Source organism: Leptodactylus fuscus, chromosome 9 (genome assembly GCF_031893055.1).
Source record: "Leptodactylus fuscus isolate aLepFus1 chromosome 9, aLepFus1.hap2, whole genome shotgun sequence".
In the NCBI taxonomy this organism is placed as follows: domain Eukaryota; kingdom Metazoa; phylum Chordata; class Amphibia; order Anura; family Leptodactylidae; genus Leptodactylus; species Leptodactylus fuscus.
Window position 1 is genome coordinate 28,844,439 of NC_134273.1, and position 22,564 is coordinate 28,867,002.

A 22,564-nucleotide genomic window follows, 5' to 3' on the forward strand; every position below is an offset into this window, starting at 1 on the left:
TTGTAATGTATCTTTTTGTCTGCACTTGAACCCTACAAATTGTACAGTTCTGTGGTATATGTTGGCGCTACATAAATAAAATGAATAATAATAATAATAATAATAATTATTATTATTATTATTATTATTATGTGGTGGTGCCAGGTGGGGAACATTATAATGTGGGGGCACTGGGAGGGGGACATTATAATGTGGGGGCACTGGGAGGGGGACATTATAATGTGGGGGCACTGGGAGGGGGACATTATAATGTGGAGGGGCCCTTGAGGGGTATGTTACACTATGGATTTAAAAATAAGGGCATATTGCACTGTGTGTGACATATTGATGGGGACATTATACTGTGGGAGCCACAATGAGAGAAATATTATAATGTGGAAACCACAAAGAGAGGGGCTTTATCATGTGATGGCCAGGATGAGGGGGTTATACTGTATGGGCTACAAGGTAACGTTATACTGTGTGGGTACTACAAAGGGACCCGGATAGGAATGTGTGAAACCAAAGTGGCAGGGGGATTGGGGCTGATGGCCGGAATTATAAATACAAATATAAAAAGTTTGATTTTGTCCCTTCCTCAGTCCTTTGATTGTTGGTTGATATTGTGATATTGAGTATTATTTTATTTTTTAGTCAATGACTGTATAGATACAAATAATAGGCATTGCTGACTAGAGATCTACATAATACATATGTATCCAGCTATCTGTATTCAGAGGGGCTGAGAACGTGACAGTGTAGGATCACCCTGTAATATAACACTGAGGGATGTATTGCACACAATCCACTTGTCATTCTCATTACCATTTCCTGGCGGAAGTCCTCTGCCCTCACACGGCATCAGTTCACGCCGACGTCATGAGTGTGCGCCCCGCCCCGCCCCGCCCCGCCGGCGCTGTGTGCTGACGTGCAGTGTTGTATTGATTGACGTCTGGATGGAGGCTATGTACTACTAGACATGTCTTCGCTGGGGATGGAGGGGACCGAGGAGGCGCAGACCCCCTCCGGGGACCCGCTGGCTCTCCCCTGGGACCGCTTTTCCTCGTGGCTGCACTGTATCTGTGTAGTGGGCTTCGATCTGGAATTGGGCCAGACTGTGGAGGTGAGAGGTCTGCAAGTTGTGGGATAACTTTTCTAGTGATGAGATTGTGCTGCTGGATGTGATGTACAGAGCTCGGTGTATCTGGGGGTGACTAGAAGTGACTGATGAGGACCCCCTGGTCACTGGGTGTGGGGGAGGGGGGGGGGGTCTGATGCAGTACATAATGGGGCATTACTTCTTACCCCCTGGGGATCTCCCACACAGAGGAGCCCTGGGCCCTGTATTGTGCATGTATGTTCCTAAACCCCCCTACACTTCTATTCCATGCTCTGTCATGTATGGTACATGTATGTATGGTACATGCATCCTCCTAAGCTGCTCCATTAGAAGTAATGAGGGGGTCACCACAGGGGCACAGTAGGAGGTTTTTTCTTTATTGGACGCCAGACCATAACACATATAATATACTGCTATCCTAAATGACACAGGGTAAAGAGGGGACCCCATTACAAATTTTGCATTGGGGCGCAGAAGCTTTAAGCTGCACATCTGGAGGGGTGGTTACGGGGTTTCTTGGTTTTTGTAGGGGCTTCTCTGATTCGTCACATTACAGAATACAGACTACTGCAAACAGTACTTGTATATTATTGATGGAGATGATATCCACAGTCGATATTTTAAAAGGGTTTTTTTTGCCTAAACCTCATTGATGTCCTTTCCACAGTCTAGATGATAAATGTATGATCCCTGGAGGCCTGACAGTAGGGACCCTCTGGTCACTGGTTGGGGGGTGGGTTCTGACGCATGCAAATAATGGAGCATTATTTCTTACCCCTAGGGAATCTCCAGTGATTCCCCACACAGAACATAGATGGAAAATTTTAAAGGGTTTTTTGCATAAGCCACATTTATATCCTTTCTACAGGATAGTTAATAAACATATGATCATGGTGGGCTCGGACTGCTGAGATTCTTAGTGATCACAAAAATGGGAGCCCCCAAATCACTTGTGTAAATGATGTGCTTGTGCATATGTGAAACTACTGCTGCATTCACCTTAAGGACCACACTGTGACTTGTCGACCTTGAGGATGCTGTGACTATTGCAAAAAAGTTTCAACTATAATGGTGGACGTGATGTTAGATTACATTGCTGCATTTGTCACACGCTGTATATCCATGTGCATCAGCCAGTCACTGAGCTCAGTGGTAATGCCTGAATATATGGCATGTCATCTCTCTAGCAAAGTGAATCAGTAGGGCCGTTGGAGCAGAAGGGGGTGGCTTTACCATGATGGGAACGATTATTGGTTTTATTTTTTCGCAATCCCTTTCTGTTAAGAAAGTTTTGTTAAAATCCCGGACAAACATATAAGATCTATTAATTGTTTTAGCAGCTGAAAGAGTATTTAAAGGGATCCTATCATTGGATACCCTTTTTTTTCTGACTAAGGGCTAGTTTACATGGGGGCAAGGAGGCGCCTCAAAAACCGCCTCCATACAATGGTGGTCTATGGAGACCACTAGCGTTCCTTTTTACACTATCGGCATGTTCCCGATAGCGGAAAAAATAAGCGAGCTGCCCTTTATTCAGGTGGATTCCGCGGCTCACTGAGCCGCGGCTTCCGCCTAGCGGCAGCAACCTCCAGTGTCGCCTCATTCATTTGAGCCAACTCCGGAGGGGAAAGCCGTGACCGCGATGGTCGTGGCAGGCGGGTTTTGACCCGAGGGTGACACGGCTCCCCACATCACTCTCGGTGCCAAAATCCGCCCCACCGCCCGCCGTGTGAACGAGCCCTAACACGTAGGAATAGCCTTAAGAAAGGCTATTCTTCTCCTACCTTTAGATGTCTTCTCCACGCCACCATTCTGTAGAAATCTGGGTTTTCTTTGGTATGTAAATGTGTTTTCTTCCATCCTAGGATTCAATCTTCTAGGCCTCGGGCAGAGTTTACTGCGCTTGCCCAGGCCACAAGAAATGGCTGCTGACACAGTAAGCTGGTATAAGCAGCTATTATTATTATTATTATTATTATTATTATTATTATTATTCATTTTTAGAGCACCATTAATTCCATGGTGCTGGACATTATTATATTGCTTCCATAGCACTCTGTACAGTATTATATTTATTGGAAATTATTTATTTATTTTTTAATGTAAATTGGGAGCCCCATATAGGGCTCACAATGTATGTTTTTCCCTATCAGTATGTCTTTGTATCAGTATGGGAGGAAATCCACACAAACACGGGGAGAACATACAAACTCCTTGCAGATGTTGTTCCTGGCGAGATTTGAATCCAGGACTCCAGCGCTGCAAGGCTGCAGTGCTAACCACTGAGCCACCGTGTTGCCCTCGTGCTGTACATTATCATATTACTTCCATGGTGCTCTGCACAGTTATATTAATGACGCTATGACCCATCGACCTCATTCTTACATTGGTTAGGTTTATTTGAACCTATTATATAGGAAATTTAGAGTGTTTGTGATTGTTTTCCCCCTCCAAAAAAACTGAAAATTGAGCGCTGGAATAAAACTAGATATCTCTCTTCCAAAAATAAAAAGCATACAGTAGGTATAATATCCAAGAAACCTGCAAACCTTCAAATTTTATATTACATGGCCACTTACACTCTTTTGCAGCATGTTCATTTTTTGCATAGCTAGCATGCTAGGAGTCCATGTGCAGTGAGCATTATACTTCTATGTCCTCTCCTGTGCATTGTGTGTATGATATAGGCCTCAGCTGTATACAGTATCTGACCTAAGAGTGTAATTCAGAAGCTTCAGCATCTTCTCTGGTCTTTACAGTCTGCCTTGTGCTCTATTAAGATCAATTATATGATAAGAAAGCAGCAGCAGCCACCATGGCCAACTATCACATTGTACTTTGTACAGGGCACTGACTATATCTCAGAGTAAAGTCTGGAGGTTACTAAAGTCATAATCCTGTTTTACGGATATGTGAGTTCTGTATCTAAGCAAAAATGTCTTGGGCCGGATTCACAATTTTATGCTGTGGACAAATTTGTAACAATATCTGTATATCTGAGATTGGCCTTTGAATTGCTGTGAAATTTACACTTTGCAGTAAAAAATTGTCCTTTGCTAAGTTCACTTCTGCGCCGGAGTGTCTGTTGGAGACTCCACCGCAGGAACCGCCAAAAATTGGTGGAGAGAAAAGTCCTGCACGGAGGTTTTTGTCTCCACTAGGGTTGAGCTGATCTTGAGATTTCAAGATCAATTTTAAGATCCGATTTCCGATCATTTTCCAGCCGATCTCGATCGTGAAATTTGTTCGATCGCCGATCGGCATCCGATCTTTCCCGATCCTCGACCCTAGTCAATGCTTCCCTATGGGAAAAGTCACTTTTAGGGTTGAGCCGATCTTGAGATGACCTTCGATCTCGATCCCGCTGGAAAAGATTGGGTCGGAATTCCGATCGCGATCATGAAATTTACTCGATCGCCGATCGGAATCCGATCTTTTCCAATCCCCATCGCTCAACCCTAGTCTGCACCAGTTTCCGTTTATAGTTAGTGTGTTTGGGGGAGGATTTGTAATCCACTGATCTTCTGACCCCTGTGAGCTCAACATCTTAGGCCTGGTTCATATCTGTGCTGGTCTCTCCATCGTTTGGGTCTGCTAAGGGACCCAAAGGACACAGAGTTGGACCACTGTTTTAGCGATTACACATGGACATTGATGGATCTGAATGATTGAGAGACCAGAACAGATGTGAATACTAGTCTAAGGTTTTGAGCCCCATGGTTCAGAAGATCAGCGGACTGAACGTGCCCCTACATTCTCCCTGTGGAGGAAACGCCAGTGTGCTTGTATGACTCCATTCATTTATGTGGGGTTGTCGGGACTATAATCTCCAGCAGCTCCATTGATGTGAGTGAAGCACTGGCGCTTCGTTCACAGGGAGAACACAAGAGGACTTTTAGTCATAGGGACCATACATGATCTGCTAGGAATTATTATTATTATTCTGGGGAAGGAGTGCCCAGCCAGTGTCCTGCATTGTGTAATAACCCCCAAACAATTGTCTGTGGATGGTTCTCTTTTTCCATTTGATGGAGATCTTCTGGTTTGGCTGCAATCCCAGGTCATGTCAGTAGGCTTCTTGAAAACCAGGCATTGATCTATAGCAGCGCTTCTCAAACTGCGAGGTAGCTGCAAACACCGCAGGGATCTAGTTAGGGGGACGTTCACACTTGCATCCGTGTCCGTCCGCCAGGTCTCCGTCCTATTTTTGGGAGAAACTGGACAGGGGACGGCTTCTGGGGTCAGTTTTATAACCCATTCATTTGAATAGGTTTTTAAAGCAAACTGCTGTATCCGTATGCGGCCTCACCACGGGGAAACTCTTCTTTTTTTTTTTTTTTCGACGGACACAAAGTCCGACTTTGTACAAAAAAAAACTGTTTCCCATTGGAGAGACCGCACATGGACTTGGCGGTTTGCTTTAAAAGTCCATTCAAATCAATAGGTTTTAAAAGTGACCACCGGGAAGCCGTTCCCCATCCAGTTTCCCCGGTGGGCGAAAACGGGCGCAAGCGTGAACGCCCCCTAGGTTATGATTCCCTCCAGCCCATGTAAGCAAATGGCTGCACATGCTTCCTAACCAGTTTGCAGTGGAGCCACCGCAAGCATTACCTCAGTTTGTGCAGTTTGTGTGGTGTCTATTGTTGATGAACCCCCAGTGTTACTGTGGATTGACTGGTGAGGTCCAAGTTGCAGAATGTTTAGGAAGCCCTGATGTATAGGGAGCTACCATCAAAATGTGGGGTCAAGGAAAAGTTATTTGCATAATCATTTCCCAGAATTATTAGCAGAGCAGGCATGGGCCGTAAGACTCTGCACACCAAAAGTTGGCCTGCAAAGGCATAGTACATACCGTAGTACCCAATTCTGATTCACACGTATGTAGTTCATAAATGGGACATGAAATCCACCTTAGGTTCTGTTCACTTCCATTAGAGGGATATATGAATAGTATTCATAGTTGCAGTATATAGTACTGTATAGGTACACTGTGGTATGTTTTACCTATTTGACGGTTGTAGTATATAGTACTATATAGGTATGCTATAGTATACTTTACCTATTGGACGGTTGCAGTATATAGTAATGTATATGTATGCTGTGGTATATTTACCTATTGGACGGTTGCAGTATATAGTACTGTATAGGTACGCTGTGGTATATTTACCTATTGGATGGTTGCAGTATATAGTAATGTATATGTATGCTGTGGTATATTTACCTATTGAAAGGCTGCAGTATATAGTACTATATAGGTATGCTATAGTATACTTTACCTATTGGACGGTTGCTGTATATAGTACTATATAGGTATGCTATAGTATACTTTACCTTTTGGACGGTTGCAGTATATAGTACTATATAGGTATGCTATAGTATACTTTACCTATTGGACGGTTGCAGTATATAGTACTATAGAGGTATGCTATAGTATACTTTACCTATTGGACGGTTGCAGTATATAGTACTATATAGGTATGCTATAGTATACTTTACCTATTGGACGGTTGCAGTATATAGTACTATAGAGGTATGCTATAGTATACTTTACCTATTGGACGGTTGCAGTATATAGTACTATATAGATATGCTATAGTATACTTTACCTATTGGACGGTTGCTGTATATAGTACTATATAGGTATGCTGTGGTATATTTACCTATTGCACGGTTGCAGTATATAGTACGGTATAGGTATGCTGTGGTATATTTACCTATTGGATGGTTGCAGTATATAGTACTATATAGGTATGCTATAGTACACTTTACCTATTGGAAGGCTGCAGTATATAGTACTGTATAGGTTTGATGTGCCATGATGGTGCTGTATAAAAGTGCAGCAGCCTCCTTTCCTATTAGGTAAAAATAAGAAATCTCAGAGCATACCCGCCTGTAGTATGCCATGTGGACACTCTTGGCATACATTGGGTACATGGGGCCCTATGGGCATATGTAACATACTGTTAGGAGCTTCCATGATACTGAATGTATTGGATAAAACAGATGTTAGCGGAGCCTTAAAGTGACAGTAGATGGACATAGCCTTAGTAATATGTTGTGTCACGTGTGTGCCATACAGGGGCGCTGTATAGTTGACCTTCATATTTGTCAGGCTTTTTTTTTTTTTTGAGAGATGAATTTCAGATGACTCTTATTTACCACGCAGGCCGCGATGCCAAGAACTAACTGTTCTGCTTTTACTACATGTTTGTGGTTTCTTGTCCCTGGCAGCAGATGAATAATAACCAGTCACAATAGCCGGGATTCTGCCTGGAGACGGACTGAGGAGCCAGTGTCTACGGCTGCCACCTGCCGAATAAGTGCCTGACCTGGCTGACGGGCGCAGAGCACTTGGTGACCATTAGAAAGTGTGTAAAATCTTCTGCAAAATGTAGATAAAAATAAAACCTATCAATCTGTTTTTGTTGTCGCTTCCATGTTGGCGTGGACAGGAGATTTATTCAGACCAAGGCACCATCTCTGTGCAGTGTATGCACTATTCATGGGAACAGTGCCCCTTAAAGGGGGTTTCTGGGACGGTCATATTGATGACCTATCCTTTAGGTTGGGTTATTAATATCTGATCAGTATGGGCCCCAAAACCAGGACCCCAAAAGTCCGTTGCTTAAGTGCCCCTTTTTCTTCACAGGCCATGTCCTCACTTCCCATTATCTAACTATTTTATGTTCATCCTGGATAGAAAAACTATATTTTACTTGTTCCTTCGACTGTTTATAAGACACGTAGCAGAAAGGCCAGCTACGCAAATATTAGCATTCTCTCCGTCAGCAGAGGACGTGGCTCTTGGTTACTGTATATAGTAGGTGACATGACCTGCACTATATATATATATATACAGTCCTATGAAAAAGTTTGGGCACCCCTATTAATCTTAATCATTTTTAGTTCTAAATATTTTGGTGTTTGCAGCAGCCATTTCAGTTTGATATATCTAATAACTGATGGACACAGTAATATTTCAGGATTGAAATGAGGTTTATTGTACTAACAGAAAATGTGCAATATGCATTAAACCAAAATTTGACTGGTGCAAAAGTATGGGCACCTCAACAGAAAAGTGGCATTAATATTTAGTAGATCCTCCTTTTGCAAAGATAACAGCCTCTAGTCGCTTCCTGTAGCTTTTAATCAGTTCCTGGATCCTGGATAAAGGTATTTTGGACCATTCCTCTTTCGAAACAATTCAAGTTCAGTTAAGTTTGATGGTCGCCGAGCATGGACAGCCCGCTTCAAATCATCCCACAGATGTTCAATGATATTCAGGTCTGGGGACTGGGATGGCCATTCCAGAACATTGTAATTGTTCCTCTGCATGAATGCCTTAGTCAATTGGAGCGGTGTTTTGGATCATTGTCTTGCTGAAATATCCATCCCCGGAGTAACTTCAACTTTGTCACTGATTCTTGGACATTATTCTCAAGAATCTGCTGATACTGAGTGGAATCCATGCGACCTTCAACTTTATCAAGATTCCCGATGCCGGCATTGGCCACACAGCCCCAAAGCATGATGCAACCTCCACCAAATTTTGCAGTGGGTAGCAAGTGTTTTTCTTGGAATGCTGTTATTTTTTGGACGCCATGCATAATGCCTTTTTGTATGACCAAACAACTCAATCTTTGTTTCATCAGTCCACAGGACCTTCTTCCAAAATGAAGCTGGCTTGTCCAAATGTGCTTTTACATACCTCAGGCGACTCTGTTTGTGGCGTGCTTGCAGAAACGGCTTCTTTCTCATCACTCTCCCATACAGCTTCTCCTTGTGCAAAGTGCGCTGTATTGTTGACCGATGCACAGTGACGCCATCTGCAGCAAGATGATGCTGCAGCTCTTTGGAGGTGGTCTGTGGATTGTCCTTGACTGTTCTCACCATTCTTCTTCTCTGCCTTTCTGATATTTTTCTTGGCCTGCCACTTCTGGGCTTAACAAGAACTGTCCCTGTGGTCTTCCATTTCCTTACTATGTTCCTCACAGTGGAAACTGACAGGTTAAATCTCTGAGACAGCTTTTTGTATCCTTCCCCTGAACAACTATGTTGAACAATCTTTGTTTTCAGATCATTTGAGAGTGTGCTGTCCATGCTCGGCCACCATCAAACTTAACTGAACTTGAATTGTTTTGTAAAGAGGAATGGTCCAAAATACCTTTATCCAGGATCCAGGAACTGATTAAAAGCTACAGGAAGCGACTAGAGGCTGTTATCTTTGCAAAAGGAGGATCTACTAAATTTTAATGTCACTTTTCTGTTGAGGTGCCCATACTTTTACACCGGTCAAATTTTGGTTTAATACATATTGCACATTTTCTGTTAGTACAATAAACCTCATTTCAATCCAGAAATATTACCGTGTCCATCAGTTATTAGATATATCAAACTGAAATGGCTGTTGCAAACACCAAAATATTTAGAACTAAAAATGATTAAGATTAATAGGGGTGCCCAAACTTTTTCATAGGACTGTATATATATATATATATATATATATATATATATATATATATTATTAATGGTGAAAATGAGGTTTTGCTCACTAACAACACTAATAAAGACTGCTGGGACCCCCAGTGATCATGAAATTGGGGGTTTCCTAATTCCCTGGATGAATGAAGTGGTGGTAATATCCACTCCATTCACATATGGGACTAGGGGACCCTCAATACTCTTAGACTACCTCACCAACCCACCTCAGTATGTGAGAGCCCGGGGCTGTATGTCACACACTATGATCTGTAATACGGGGCACCTCCATGTACAGTTCTTGCCCCTTTCCTTTTCACACTAAACACTTATGATTTTAGGTACAACTCGTCCAGCTGTTACTTATAGAAGTACTCTGACTGTAGTAGGCATCATCACAGATGGAGACGACAGGGAGTACAGAGAATTAAACCGGGATTTTGTGGACTGTTGCCAGCGGAACCAGCTCAGGATTAATGCTGGGAAGACCAAGGAGATGGTGGTGGACTTTAGTGAACGGAGAAGTGTTCCGAAACTGGTGGACATCCAGGGGACAGGCATTGAGATGGTCAAGACCTACCCCTCAATAATAAACTAAACTGGGCTGATCACCTGGAGGCGCTGCACAGAAAGGGTCACAGCAGGCTCTACCTGCTCAGGAGGCTGAGGGCCTTTGGTGTCCAGGGGACACTTCTTAGGGCCTTTTTCAACTCTGTGGTTGCTTCAGCCATCTTCTTCGGAGTGACCTGCTGGAGGAGTAGCATATCAGCCAGGGACAGAAATAGACTTGACAGGCTGGATGGAAGGGCCAGCTCTGTCCTGGGGAGCCCCCTGCACCAGTACAGGTGGTGGGTGACAGAAGGATACTGTCTATGATGAGTACCATGCTGCAGAATAACTCCCATCTCATGTATGAGACATTGACGGCCCTGGGCAATACTGTCAGTGACCGACTGCTTCACCCCAAGTGTGAGAAGGAGCTATCGGTGATTTTTCCTCCCAACTGCGGTCAGGCTGTATAATCAACACCAGCATAGAGAACTCCACACAGAGAACTAAATGATCCTGAAGTTTTTCCTTTTCATTTGTTACGACTCCTACTGTCTTTTTTGTCTTCTATTCTAAGCTTTGTATGTGTTTTTTGTTTTGTTTTTTTCTTTTATTATTGTAGTATCTATTCTGCTGTAACACACTGAATTTCCCCATGGTGGGACTATTAAAGGATTATCTTATCTTCAGGCATTTACTCCTACCCTAAATAGACAAAAGAAAATATTAGTGGGAAACCCCTTTAATTCTATTGAGTGTTGTGATGATGTAACCCATAACAACTACTGAAATGCTTGTGGACAATGTTGCGATGTGAACATTAAAAGATTAAAATTCTTTGGGCTTTGCTGACAGTAAAAAAATCTTGTTATCGCTTCTATAAACTATATATGGGAATTCTTCAATGTAATGTTCCCTGGAAGCAGATCAGCGTTGCAAAGTCCAGGGTGATTTCTCTGAAAACTCTGGGTACTTCTTGCATGTGTTTGGTTATGTAACTACATGACTGAGCTTTAGTGTGTTTTGTTTTTTTGTGTGTGTTTTATGGCTGGGAAAATTCCATGAATGTCTCTGCAGAACTCTGATCCATGTCTGTGCTGAGCCAGCAGACTATATCCTCTGCCGCTATTCAGTATACTGCACCAGCCCCGCCCGCACGAGCTCAGGAGTCCACCGTTTTATCACCGTTACTTTTTTTTTTCTCCTTTCTTGTGTTTCAATTAAATATTTTTTGTTAAAAAGCTCAGATCCGCCCAGCCCCATATACCCCGCTCAAATAAAATAAGGAAAGCCAGCCATTCTCATAAGATCATAGCAGTCAGATACATCAGTTTTTGCTGTTATCTCTATGAGTATGTTGTGTGATCGGACATGATGGGATTCAACATGTCCAATCCTATTGTTCTCACTGGAGAGAACTCATTAGAGCTGGCCCTTAATGGGGTCTTCCCATGAAAGCAAGTTTTTTTCCCCTATCCTATGGGTAGAGGATAACTTGCAGATCAGTAGGGTCCAACTGCCTTGACCCCACTGATCTGAAGTATTTGGGACTTTTGTCCTCTGCTCTGATTTGGTAGCTGGGCAGCGTTCACCACTCCATTCATTTTAATGGGATGCTGGTACCCTGTCTTGTCCTTTGAAATGAAAGAAGTGGTATGTGTGCTGCCCAAGCTATATTCAGATTTTGGATAGTACTATTCACATAGGGTGTAACTTTCTGTTATGGGAACACCCCTTTAATTGAACACTATCTGTTATAGTGTATAGTTTTTCGACAGCAACTACAGCTTAGTCTCTGTTCACATGGAGCCCAGACTGCCACAGTATGAGACTAACTTATAATGTACTGGTATAGACCTTATTAATATATTCTTTTCTTCTTCGTAGGCCTTGTATCCTCCCCATGCCAAATTAACTGACAAGGAGGTAAGTCTATAAGAATATATTCTCTCCTTAAAGGGGGTTTCCCATGAACATAACCATATTTAGTGCTATTTAAGGTGAAATATTTTTCGCAATATAAATAATGAAACATTTTGCAGAGTCTTAAAGATTTTCTCTAACCATCTTAGTGGTGACATCTTTTGTCTTGATCAGTTGACTATGGCTATGACCATGAATGCAGGGATGGTCTGTGGTATGGCAGTTCCCAGAAACCCAACCATGATGCGATGGACCTGCTAGAGAAGGTAACCTGGCCACAATAAGGACACCATGGCTGGGTTTCTGGCAAGTCATTCATGGATTAAGAGTCCACTGGAAAGCCATCACGTCAAAAGACTCACCACTAATTGTAGACATGGCATGGCAATTGTAGACTAATTGTAAACATGGCAGAATTTGCCACAGATTTGGAGGTGAATTTTGAAATTTTTTTACATGTTTAATGAGAAAACCCTTTTAGGCTAAGGCCTCCACGTTGCGGAAACTCAGTTTTTTTTTATGTTTTTTTGGAGCCAATTCCATGAGTGGATTCAGCAAAAAGTAGAAGTATACGTATTTTATACTAGTAGGAGGACCTGGCTTTGCACGGGTCTATTTAATTTTTTGTTTGCATAGTGGTCCTATAAGAATTGGCCAGTTTTGCACTCGTATATTTTGTAGGTCATATGTGTGTGTGTCCCTGCCCGCGACTTCGTCTGCGTATTGTTGCCATCGATGGTTTGCTTGCTTCGGCATTTCGGCAGCTCTTTAGCTTTCCTGCTCCTGAACTTGTTTCTCACACCGTGCCTGTGATTGTTCCAGCATCTCAGCAGCTCGCTGGGAATCCATATAATGAGCGTGTTGGCATCGATAATCCGCCTGCTCCAGTGTTTCGGCAGCTGTTAAGCTGGCCTGCCACTGAACTCATTTTTAGCGCTGTGCCTGTGATTGTTCCGGTATCTCATCCGCTCGCTGGGACACCATATAATGAGCGTGTTGTTGGTGCCGTTGATCCTCGTCAGCTCCTCTTGAGGAAAGCTCTGTGACTACTGGCTACCTTCATAGTTGTCGTTTTTGAGTTCTGCAACAAATGAGATTTTCTTTTTCCCAGCATGTTTAATATTAGCAAACTGCCAATTTCAGATTAAAGGTGTTTTCCCATCCAGTATGTCAGCCTGGAGCAGATCAGATAATATGCAAATGTGTGTACACAAACCACTGAGGGTTAGTGTGTTTACACAGAGAGATAACAGCCCTGGCTTTCTCAGAAGGTGAGATAAGAGCAGTGTAATATAGTATGAGAACATAAATTCACAACAGCCATGAAGCCATGTCATTTACTGGGATAAAAAGTACGGTAGCCTATATGTTAACCGAGGTTACAATCTATCTATGTGCCAAATTTCATTCAAATCCGTTCATCCGTTTTTGCGTGATTAGGCAATACACATCCAAACTTTCACATTTAAAATAATACTAATATATTATTATTATATATATTATATTTATATATATATATTAGTAATAATAATATTAATATAAGTAGGAGGATATATTTCTCATTCCTCTTGTAGTCATTTTTGGTTTTGGCTCAAAAAGCTGCAACAAAATCTACAACAAAAAAAGCTGCGTGTCCGCAACGTGGGGCCTCAGCCTAAATGGGGAAACCCCTTCTATGTACACCACAGATGTTCATTAGTGACTCTTTCTATCTATCTCTCTCTCTCTCTAGCGTGCTCTCTCTCTATCATTCTGGATCATCCTCTAGCTCTTTCTCTTGTCTATCGTTCTGGCTAAAACCTTCCCATACCGTGTAATAAATATGTATTTTATTTCACAGAAAACCAGCATCTGTTACCTGTCATTCCCTGATTCAAACTCTGGTAAGTGTTTGTCATTGTGGACATTGATGGAGGACATAGTCATGTAGAGAACATGGGTTACTTTACTTCTGAATTCTTCCAATTTTAGCTGGAGACACCAGGGCAGCGATAGCAGTCAGTACTGAGCCCTGAACCCTGAGGGCGCACCTCTGAGCTATACTAAATATGTATTGGGACTATATTCATTCTGTCTTTACATATGTAACATTGTGTATACTCACAAATATCTGTAACATCTTGTCTTACTTGAGATTATAAAATAAAAATGATTAAGAATTCCCATTGAGCTGCAGTAACCCGGTGTGGATGGAGCTGTGTATTGTCAGGGTTCGGGATTGCTAGGTGGGGTGGCATAGACACACAAGTCCAGTTTCTTTTAGTCCAAAACAAAGGTAGAGATTATTTTCACTCAAAAAGATAGTGCAGCAACAAAAGGAAACAATACAAAAATAAATACCTGCCCGGCTAGGCTCTAACTAAACATAGAATAGGTTACCTCACCTAGAATAACAGAAATCCAAAAAAAACAAGTTGAATCACTCAGGACACAGCTCCACAAATATGACCTCTCTGTCAGCTCTCCAGCCAAGCTCTGCAGCCAGTCTGCTGCTGGAGCTGGCTTCTTAAGCCTCCTTGACGAGGAGACTCTCTGCAGCTGAGTCGCTGCCGGAACATCCCCAAAGTGTGGACTGGAGGGGGGGTGGAATGACAGGTCCCACTACCAACCTAACTGCCATTCCTAAAAATCTAGCCCAGTACTGAGCATTTACCAAAATGCTCAGCAGACGAAAGTGGTCTGCTGTGAACAAACATTCCTGGAGTTTTCTCATCTCACTCACCTGAGTAGTCTGGGTGAGATATACACCCCCTCCATTACCTGACCAGCCATTGGCTTACAGTACTTATGTTTTTCCTGACACATATCTCTTAATAAACGCTTCTGTGTTGTTGACCGGAGCTGAATAGTTATCAGACTCAGTATTGAAGTATTTCACTTGTAGTCTCCAGTGCCGCCTCCATCTTCTTCAGGAATAGGTCTTCTTCCAGGGGTTGGCTTCAAACTTATAGGCCTAGGGCAAAGCCGACTGTGCATGCTTGCTGGCCGCAAGAAAATAGCTGCTTACAATACTGTGCAAGCGGCCATTTTCTTGTGGCCTGGGGGCACGCGTAGTCGGCTTTGCCCTAGGCCTAGAAGTTTGAAGCCAACCCCCGGAAGAAGACACGAAGAAAACCTGTTCCTGAAGAAGATGGAGGCGGCGCTGGAGTGTTCTCTCATAGCATTGGGGACGCCCCCAGTGCTGCAAGTGAACTCATTTGCATACCGACGAAAACCGGATTATATACCGAACGGCAGCCCGGAGAAGACATCTAAAGGTAGCAGAAGAATAGCCTTTCTTAAGGCTTTTCCTACGTGATGGGCAGAAAAAATTGAGTTTAAATGATAAGATCCCTTTAATGATGTTTTTCATGCTAAAAATATTGTTGTCCTATCCTAACTCTGGGTCATCCGAATCAGATCCATGGTGGTCTCACCTCCCGCAACCTATCGATCAGCAACTGGAGCAGGAAGCAACGCAGTTCTCTGTGTAGTGGCTGAACTGAGTCACTGCAGCTTAGGTCTCATTCAGGTGAATGGAGGCTGAACTGCAGTACCAAGTCTGGCCACTACACCAGAACAGAACTGTCTGTTTCCTGTTCTATTCTCTGTTCATCAGCTGTTGAGAACAGCTAATCTGTGGAGGTGTTGGATGTTTGACCTGCACCGATCAGATATTCAGATTTTACTTTTTGGACGTTAATATTTTTACCCCTGAAATCCCCTTAAAGTAATATAACTAGGTTAATGAACACATTAACCTAAAACATTATAGACAAATGGCAGAAAAGTCCCCCGTTTCCTGGATTTACTGATCGTCCTACAGATCCTTCATAGTGTCTTGAATATTGCTCTGCTTTCTTACCATGATCCAGTAGTTATCCGCTCAGAAAATTGAATCCTTGAAGGTCGCAGGGATGTTTGTGTCTTTAAGACGGAGACAGCACTTTTACAGCTAAAGATTGATTTTGTGTTCGTCTTTGTGCTTAGTGTGCACGGCCAGGCTTCCTGGTAGTGACAAGGCTTTATGTCTTCTAATGAGAACATATCCCAGCGCCTGCCTGGGGTAAGCTAATATATATGCATTCTGCTTACTTCTTCAGGCTGCCTGGGGGACACACAGTTTTGCTTCAGATTCCGTCAGTCGACCGGCAGGAAGTCTTCTCTGCATTGTGTCTTGGATCAAATGGACAGAGATTCACCGGTTTATTTAAAGGTTTGCTCACTTGTATTAATATGCAATTATGAATAGGAAATACGTGAAACCACAAGTTCTATGTGAGTCCTGGGATTAACCAGTTAAATTTGCTAATGTGGGGTCTGACTGGTTCCTAAAGTCCAGTACTGCAATGTGAACTGTTGGCCGGTTCAGCCAGAACCTGGTTGGATTTACAGGTGTCTAGAGGTTTATGCACGGCCCATGTTATTCCTTGTAGATTATGTGTCTTAAGTCTCCAGAAGGTTGTATTGCTGCTAAGATTCCAGCTCAGGAGCTGTTGGAGAATCTTATAGCCAGAGGTCGTTTCTCCTGCAGCGCCACCACAGGAAAAATTAGGTATTACAGAGTGCTCAGTATGGCGTCCATGTAATGTATGGTCACACTGGTTGTCCAGAGAGTGACGCTGTTTATAGCGGTCTTTCACTCTGACCAATAGATAGAGGGTTTTCCAAGCTAAGTTTACTTAGAATAGGTCATCAATGAAACCTTGTTAGGGTTCTGATATCCAGGCTTCAGCATTCGCTCAGCACTTCAGTACTCGGCGAGCACGACACCATACATTTGTACAGCCGCTGTGCTTGTTATGGCAGCTCAGCCCCTTCACTTGAATGGAACTGAGCTGTGAACAGTCCATGTGACTGGTGAATGTGATGTCACGTTGCCTGTAGGTCGGAGGCAGCACTCAGTGACTACCACTGCCATTTCACACAGCTGATCCGTGGGGGCTCATGGGTATCTGACCCCACAGATCTTCAACGGATGATCAATTAAAAGGTCCCAAAAAACTGCTTTAAGAAAGTCTCAATAGGATATATGTCCTTTAAAAGGACAAATCTTGGCTGTAAAACAGAAAGACTTATACTAGCCATAAACATGAACTGGTCTTATAAGGGTTAGTTCACATGGTGGAAAGATTTTTCGTGCAACTAGCCGCGACGGGATGCCGATGCAGTGCAGCATCATCTTGCTCCTGATTAGGCCCATTCATCTGAGCCTAATCAGGAGGGAATCTCAAGTCGCGGACACCGCGGCTGACTCAGCCATGGAATCCACGTGAAGATAGGGCATGTCGTATTTTTTTCCCGCTAGCTGAAAAAAAAATCGCTGGCGGAAAAAAACTGTGAGTGATTCCCATTGAAATGAATGGGAGGCTTTTTTGCAGGTGAATTTTGTGGATTCTGCATCAAAATCCGCCTGCAAAAAACTCTGTGTGAACGTACCCTAGGCCTAGGATGTTAAGTAAATCCAGTCATCTAAAGGTTATTTAAAGGGTTTGATTTGTAATAACTTATCGCCTAGGATAGGGGCAAGTGTCTGATTGCTGTAGAACCTCCCCCTATCTGAGAGAGCCTCGTACAGTCCCATAGTCTATATGGTGTGGTAGCATGCAGGCAGAACCATTGATCTGTAAGAACACAGCACCCCGGTGATCGATCACTTATCCTGGTCATAGGTTGTCATTCTGAGTAATGGCTTTTTACTAGGGTTGGGAGACACCTAGACACAAGATTGAATGACCCTCATTGGTATAGCATACGGCGGTGCCAGGGACCATATACTCACCTGTTGTCATACATTGCTGCAATATCAAAAAAGGTGCACTTACTCCTATAAAAATAAGATGTTGTTGGAAGTTGCTGCCATGGTCCAATTATCCTTAGATGTGTCTGTAAGATGCAAGTATTGACACTTTCTTTGTAATCTTGTTTACCACTTCAGAAAGATCCCGCCTGTTTCTATGGTTACGTCTATTTCCGACAAGTCCGAGACAAGACATTAAAAAGGGGCTATTTCCAAAAGGTAATTATCTGCATGGCGGCCGCGCTGAGCAGAGACTCGGGTCCATTGCTTCTCTCTTTCCAATTACATTGGTTTCAAGGCTTAGGAAAATAATTGCCCAGTTATTTGCATTAGTCTCCTCTATTCAGTATCTTATGTGTCTATGGTAGTTTTCGGGGTGCTTTCATGCTGTGTGCGGGTTCAGATATAGTCTTGATGTTTTATCAAACATTTGGTCAAATTAAGCCCCCCTTACCCCGAGCTTTTGGCTGCCAAACCGAAGATCGTGCATCACTCTGCAACCTTACAAGTAATGTAAGTGAATGGTGTGACCCCTTCACTCAGTTGCAAGAAAAAAAAGCAAGCGCGGAGTGCTGCAACTTCAGGAAGAGGTCAACTGTATATGATCTGTGGAGGTCTGACCCCGGACCAATTGACTATTCCAGCAGCCCCCAGACTGCTGCAATAGAAGAGTGTGTGCAGAATGTTCCTATTCAAGTCATAGGTGCAAAGCTGCAGCCCCCCCCCCCATGTAAAGCCGTGGTGCCGGGGAACTATTACTTGAATAAGTGCAGACGCCTTGCACTCCCCATCTAGGTCTGTAATGTCTGGCGCCTAGAGGCTGCTGGGAACAGCTGATCTGTGCAGGGTTCAAGTGTCGCACAGATCCAATACTGATGACCTATGCTGCGGATATCACGGTATCAATTCAGATATGCATTAAGGGCCAGAAAACCCCTTTAACCCTTATGTGTCTTCAGGTTAGTTTACCGTGACCCATTATGCCATCATTGCCAAACATTTATTGCCTTCTTGACCTTTATATTCTGGGGAATGTTTACTCCTTTGATTTTCAATGTGGATTGAATTCATGTTCTGCACTGAAATCTCACTTGTGTTCCATCTCTGTAGGGTCAATGCCATAGTTAATAGTGGAAACCGCTGCTATTAGTCTCACACAGATTAGCCCTATTGAGAGGGGATAAGCAACACTGCAAACTGCAAATTACGGCAAAAATCTGAGAGTCCACCTATAAATTGTCTTAGATGTCAACTTCAGATTTTTCAGCTTAAAAACTCATCCACCTGAACAAGCCTATACAGTTCTTTCTGTAGTTGCTAAACAGAGTTTACCTCTGCATTATACAATGCTGGCAGGACATGTATAGGATGCATCGGGCCTTGCCTGTATAGGATGCATCGGGCCTTGCCTGTATAGGATGCATCGGGCCTTGCCTGTATAGGATGCATCGGGCCTTGCCTGTATAGGATGCATCGGGCCTTGCCTGTATAGGATGCATCGGGCCTTGCCTTTGTATGGTGCATCGGGCCTTGCCTGTATAGGATGCATCGGGCCTTGCCTGTGTAGGATGCATCGGGCCTTGCCTGTGTAGGATGCATCGGGCCTTGCCTGTGTAGGATGCATCAGGCCTTGCCTGTATAGGATGCATCGGGCCTTGCCTGTATAGGATGCATCGGGCCTTGCCTGTGTAGGGTGCATCGGGCCTTGCCTGTATAGGGTGCATCGGGCCTTGCCTGTATAGGATGCATCAGGCCTTGCCTATGTAGGATGCATCAGGCCTTGCCTGTATAGGATGCATCGGGCCTTGCCTGTGTAGGGTGCATCGGGCCTTGCCTGTGTAGGGTGCATCGGGCCTTGCCTGTGTAGGGTGCATCGGGCCTTGCCTGTGTAGGGTGCATCGGGCCTTGCCTGTGTAGGGTGCATCGGGCCTTGCCTGTGTAGGGTGCATCGGGCCTTGCCTGTATAGGGTGCATCGGGCCTTGCCTGTATAGGGTGCATCGGGCCTTGCCTGTATATGGTGCATCGGGCCTTGCCTGTATAGGATGTATCATGAATCTTTAGACTATTTGGTCATGTGAAATAGTGTTTGAGACGTCTCAGTAAGTGCAGCACATGTTCATGTAATAATTCCATGACTTGAATCTATAACTTTGTTTATCTGAACCCCTATTATACATGGGCATGGGCATAATGTAAGCATTTTAGTGGCCCTGTCTATCTTTGGTGGTAACATCTGATCTTCTCTCTTCAGTCCTTAGTATTGATCAGTAAACTGCCGTACATCAATTTCTTCAACACAGTGGTGAAGCAGATCGCCCCTGAATATTTTGAGAGGAGTGAACCGTGCTTGGAAGCAGGTAACATCGATTGTCTGATCCTTATGAATCCGTTCTTGAGTATCCCAATAGGATTTTCTTGCATCTCTATGTATATAAATGCATGGTCCATGCCCTTTTATTGGGGCATTGAATTTAGAAAGGTTTGATATTAAAGGTGTTATCACAGAATCAATACTTATCCACAGGAGAAGTGTGTCTGCTGGTATCCCACTGCTGGACGCCCCACTGATAATGAGAATGGGGGCCCTGATGTTATTCCGTTTGAATGGGCACTGTTGCTTCATGTCTGCTATTGCTCCATTCAAAGTCAGTTGGACTAACAGAAATAGCCAATTACTGTGTTTGGATGTCTCCGTCAGTCACATGAATGGGACAGCAGCCTGCATGCTCTTCCATTACTTTATTTCAGTAGGAAACCTCAAGACCCACATTCCCGTCAAAGTCTCCTCTCCTGTGTCCTAATAGCAGATCACATTATGATTGATTGGGCTTCAGCCTGTAGGACTAACACCAATACAGAGAATAAAGTCAGTGAAGCAAAGGAAGTGACCAGGCTGCCTCCTGCTGGGCAGCATTCACCTGGATAACCCTGCCTTCAGTTCTGTGCACAGCAGGATGCAAGAGGCGCCATGGTGCAAGGGTAAAGCAGTAAAGGGTTGCTCGTTTTTGTTTTATCTTAAGGATTGGTGGAGATCTGAACTCGGGCCAACTCATCATAAAGTAATGGCTTATCTTACGTTCCAGTCTTAAAATGTGATACCATATTAGGAAGTGTTGAAAGGTCATCCTGCAGCTTCACCTCACCATTAGGGGGTGCTAGCTTATATCCATAGTATAACTTCCCTCGCCAATGTTGTATTTCTGCTACTACTATAGCATACAGCGACCCACGCTCCTTAGACTTGGCGTGTATTGATTACTAGTCGGCCTTCAGGAGACCTCACGTGCTATAAATGAACAACCATTTTACTTAGCCCATAAATAAGTAATCAGATCTTTTATTTCTTGCTGAATCATAAATTCCCATCTATTAGGATTGATTGATTCAAGGCTTTGCAATAAATACATCTTCAACCACATCATCTATGTGGATGTCTTCATTAGCTGGGTCAGTTACGGCCATGATTCAGCACAGGACTGCCCATCTGACAGCAGAGAGCATTAGTAGCAGATTGGGTGCTGGAAATAACAGCAACAATTACTCAGGAACAGAAAGGGCTAGAATTAGGGGAGCTGTACCTGTCAAGTGATGCAAAGAATTGGCAGAGGTGGTGGAAAGTCATTTCGGTCGTGGCTGCAGGTTTCACTTGAGTATTTTAATCTATAAATGCAAAGGTTGAAAGCTGCAGCAGGGGGATCAGCAGAGAACACTGCAGGTGATCTGCTGCAAAATAACCCTCAATTTGGGGCGGGTTTTATTCCCTGCAGTCCTTTTAGCCTTAATATTTTTAGAAAAGGGCCATAATTGGTACACATTACTCATGTCACCGATCCACTGCCATGCCATTATGGTTCACCGGTACAGGGAGTGATGGCTCAATGGCAATTTCCTTGCATCAAGGTGGGACAAGGGAGTAGAGACCTGAAGGAACCCAGTAAATAGCAGAATGGCAGCGGCGGAGATCTGTGAGATGAGTAATATAACCCATTCTGCCGCTTTTCCGAAAAACAATAAATAAATGATACTTCTTGACAACCCCTATAACAAGAACTTTCCTTAAGTCTCCATCTGCCTAATATAAAAAGAGAATTTGCAGATGTAATCATCGGTCCCAACATATTCATAGATCCTGCACCTGCTGAAGGCAATAGATTCTGTACGCCAGATACTCTTCAATGCAAGTTATCAAATTCCCCAGAGCGCTCGTCTCATAATTATACATCATGGAGTCTGGTAGAGGATGGAGATGCCATCGATTTTATTAACAAAATACCCATGGGTATTGACTGACTTTGTAAACTATCTGGAATAAATCTGTCACCTACTCCTCTTTTACATGCTTGTGTAAATAAATCTCTTTGTTCAACATTTTGACCACTAGGGGCGCTCAATGCAGTAATTTATATATTGTCATTGTCTTTCTTGTAGCCTGCAGCGAAATAGACCGATGGCCGCCACCTGTGCCAGGGAAGACTCTGCATTTGGCAATTATGGGGCTTGTAATAAAGGTACGATCATTGTAAATTCTCTTTTATGCTGTAATATACTAGAATTGTCCATTTAAAGGGGAACTCAACTTTTTAAAAACGTTTGTATGCCATGGTGAGGTTTTGATCTGGGTGCTGAGGTTACCACCAGTCTGAAATGGAGGGGACACTGTGTCCTTTTGGCTTTCATCTCCAGTCCTCATGCATCACCAGTGCATGTACCCCTATCATTTCCATGGATCCACACA

The 22,564-nt window shown here is 43.4% G+C and overlaps 1 protein-coding gene across 1 annotated transcript in view; it reads left to right on the forward strand.

Annotated features, from left to right (window-relative positions):
* The first annotated feature begins 891 nt into the window (after positions 1-891).
* Positions 892-22,564, forward strand: part of DENND6A (DENN domain containing 6A) — a 44,122-nt gene continuing 22,449 nt past the window's right edge. The window contains exons 1-7 of the mRNA XM_075287914.1: positions 892-1,102; positions 12,014-12,052; positions 13,890-13,932; positions 16,132-16,244; positions 17,967-18,047; positions 20,081-20,186; positions 22,258-22,337. Of these exons, the coding sequence (XP_075144015.1) occupies positions 959-1,102; positions 12,014-12,052; positions 13,890-13,932; positions 16,132-16,244; positions 17,967-18,047; positions 20,081-20,186; positions 22,258-22,337 (606 nt within the window). The 5' untranslated portion in view covers positions 892-958. The remainder of the gene's footprint in view (positions 1,103-12,013; positions 12,053-13,889; positions 13,933-16,131; positions 16,245-17,966; positions 18,048-20,080; positions 20,187-22,257; positions 22,338-22,564) is intronic.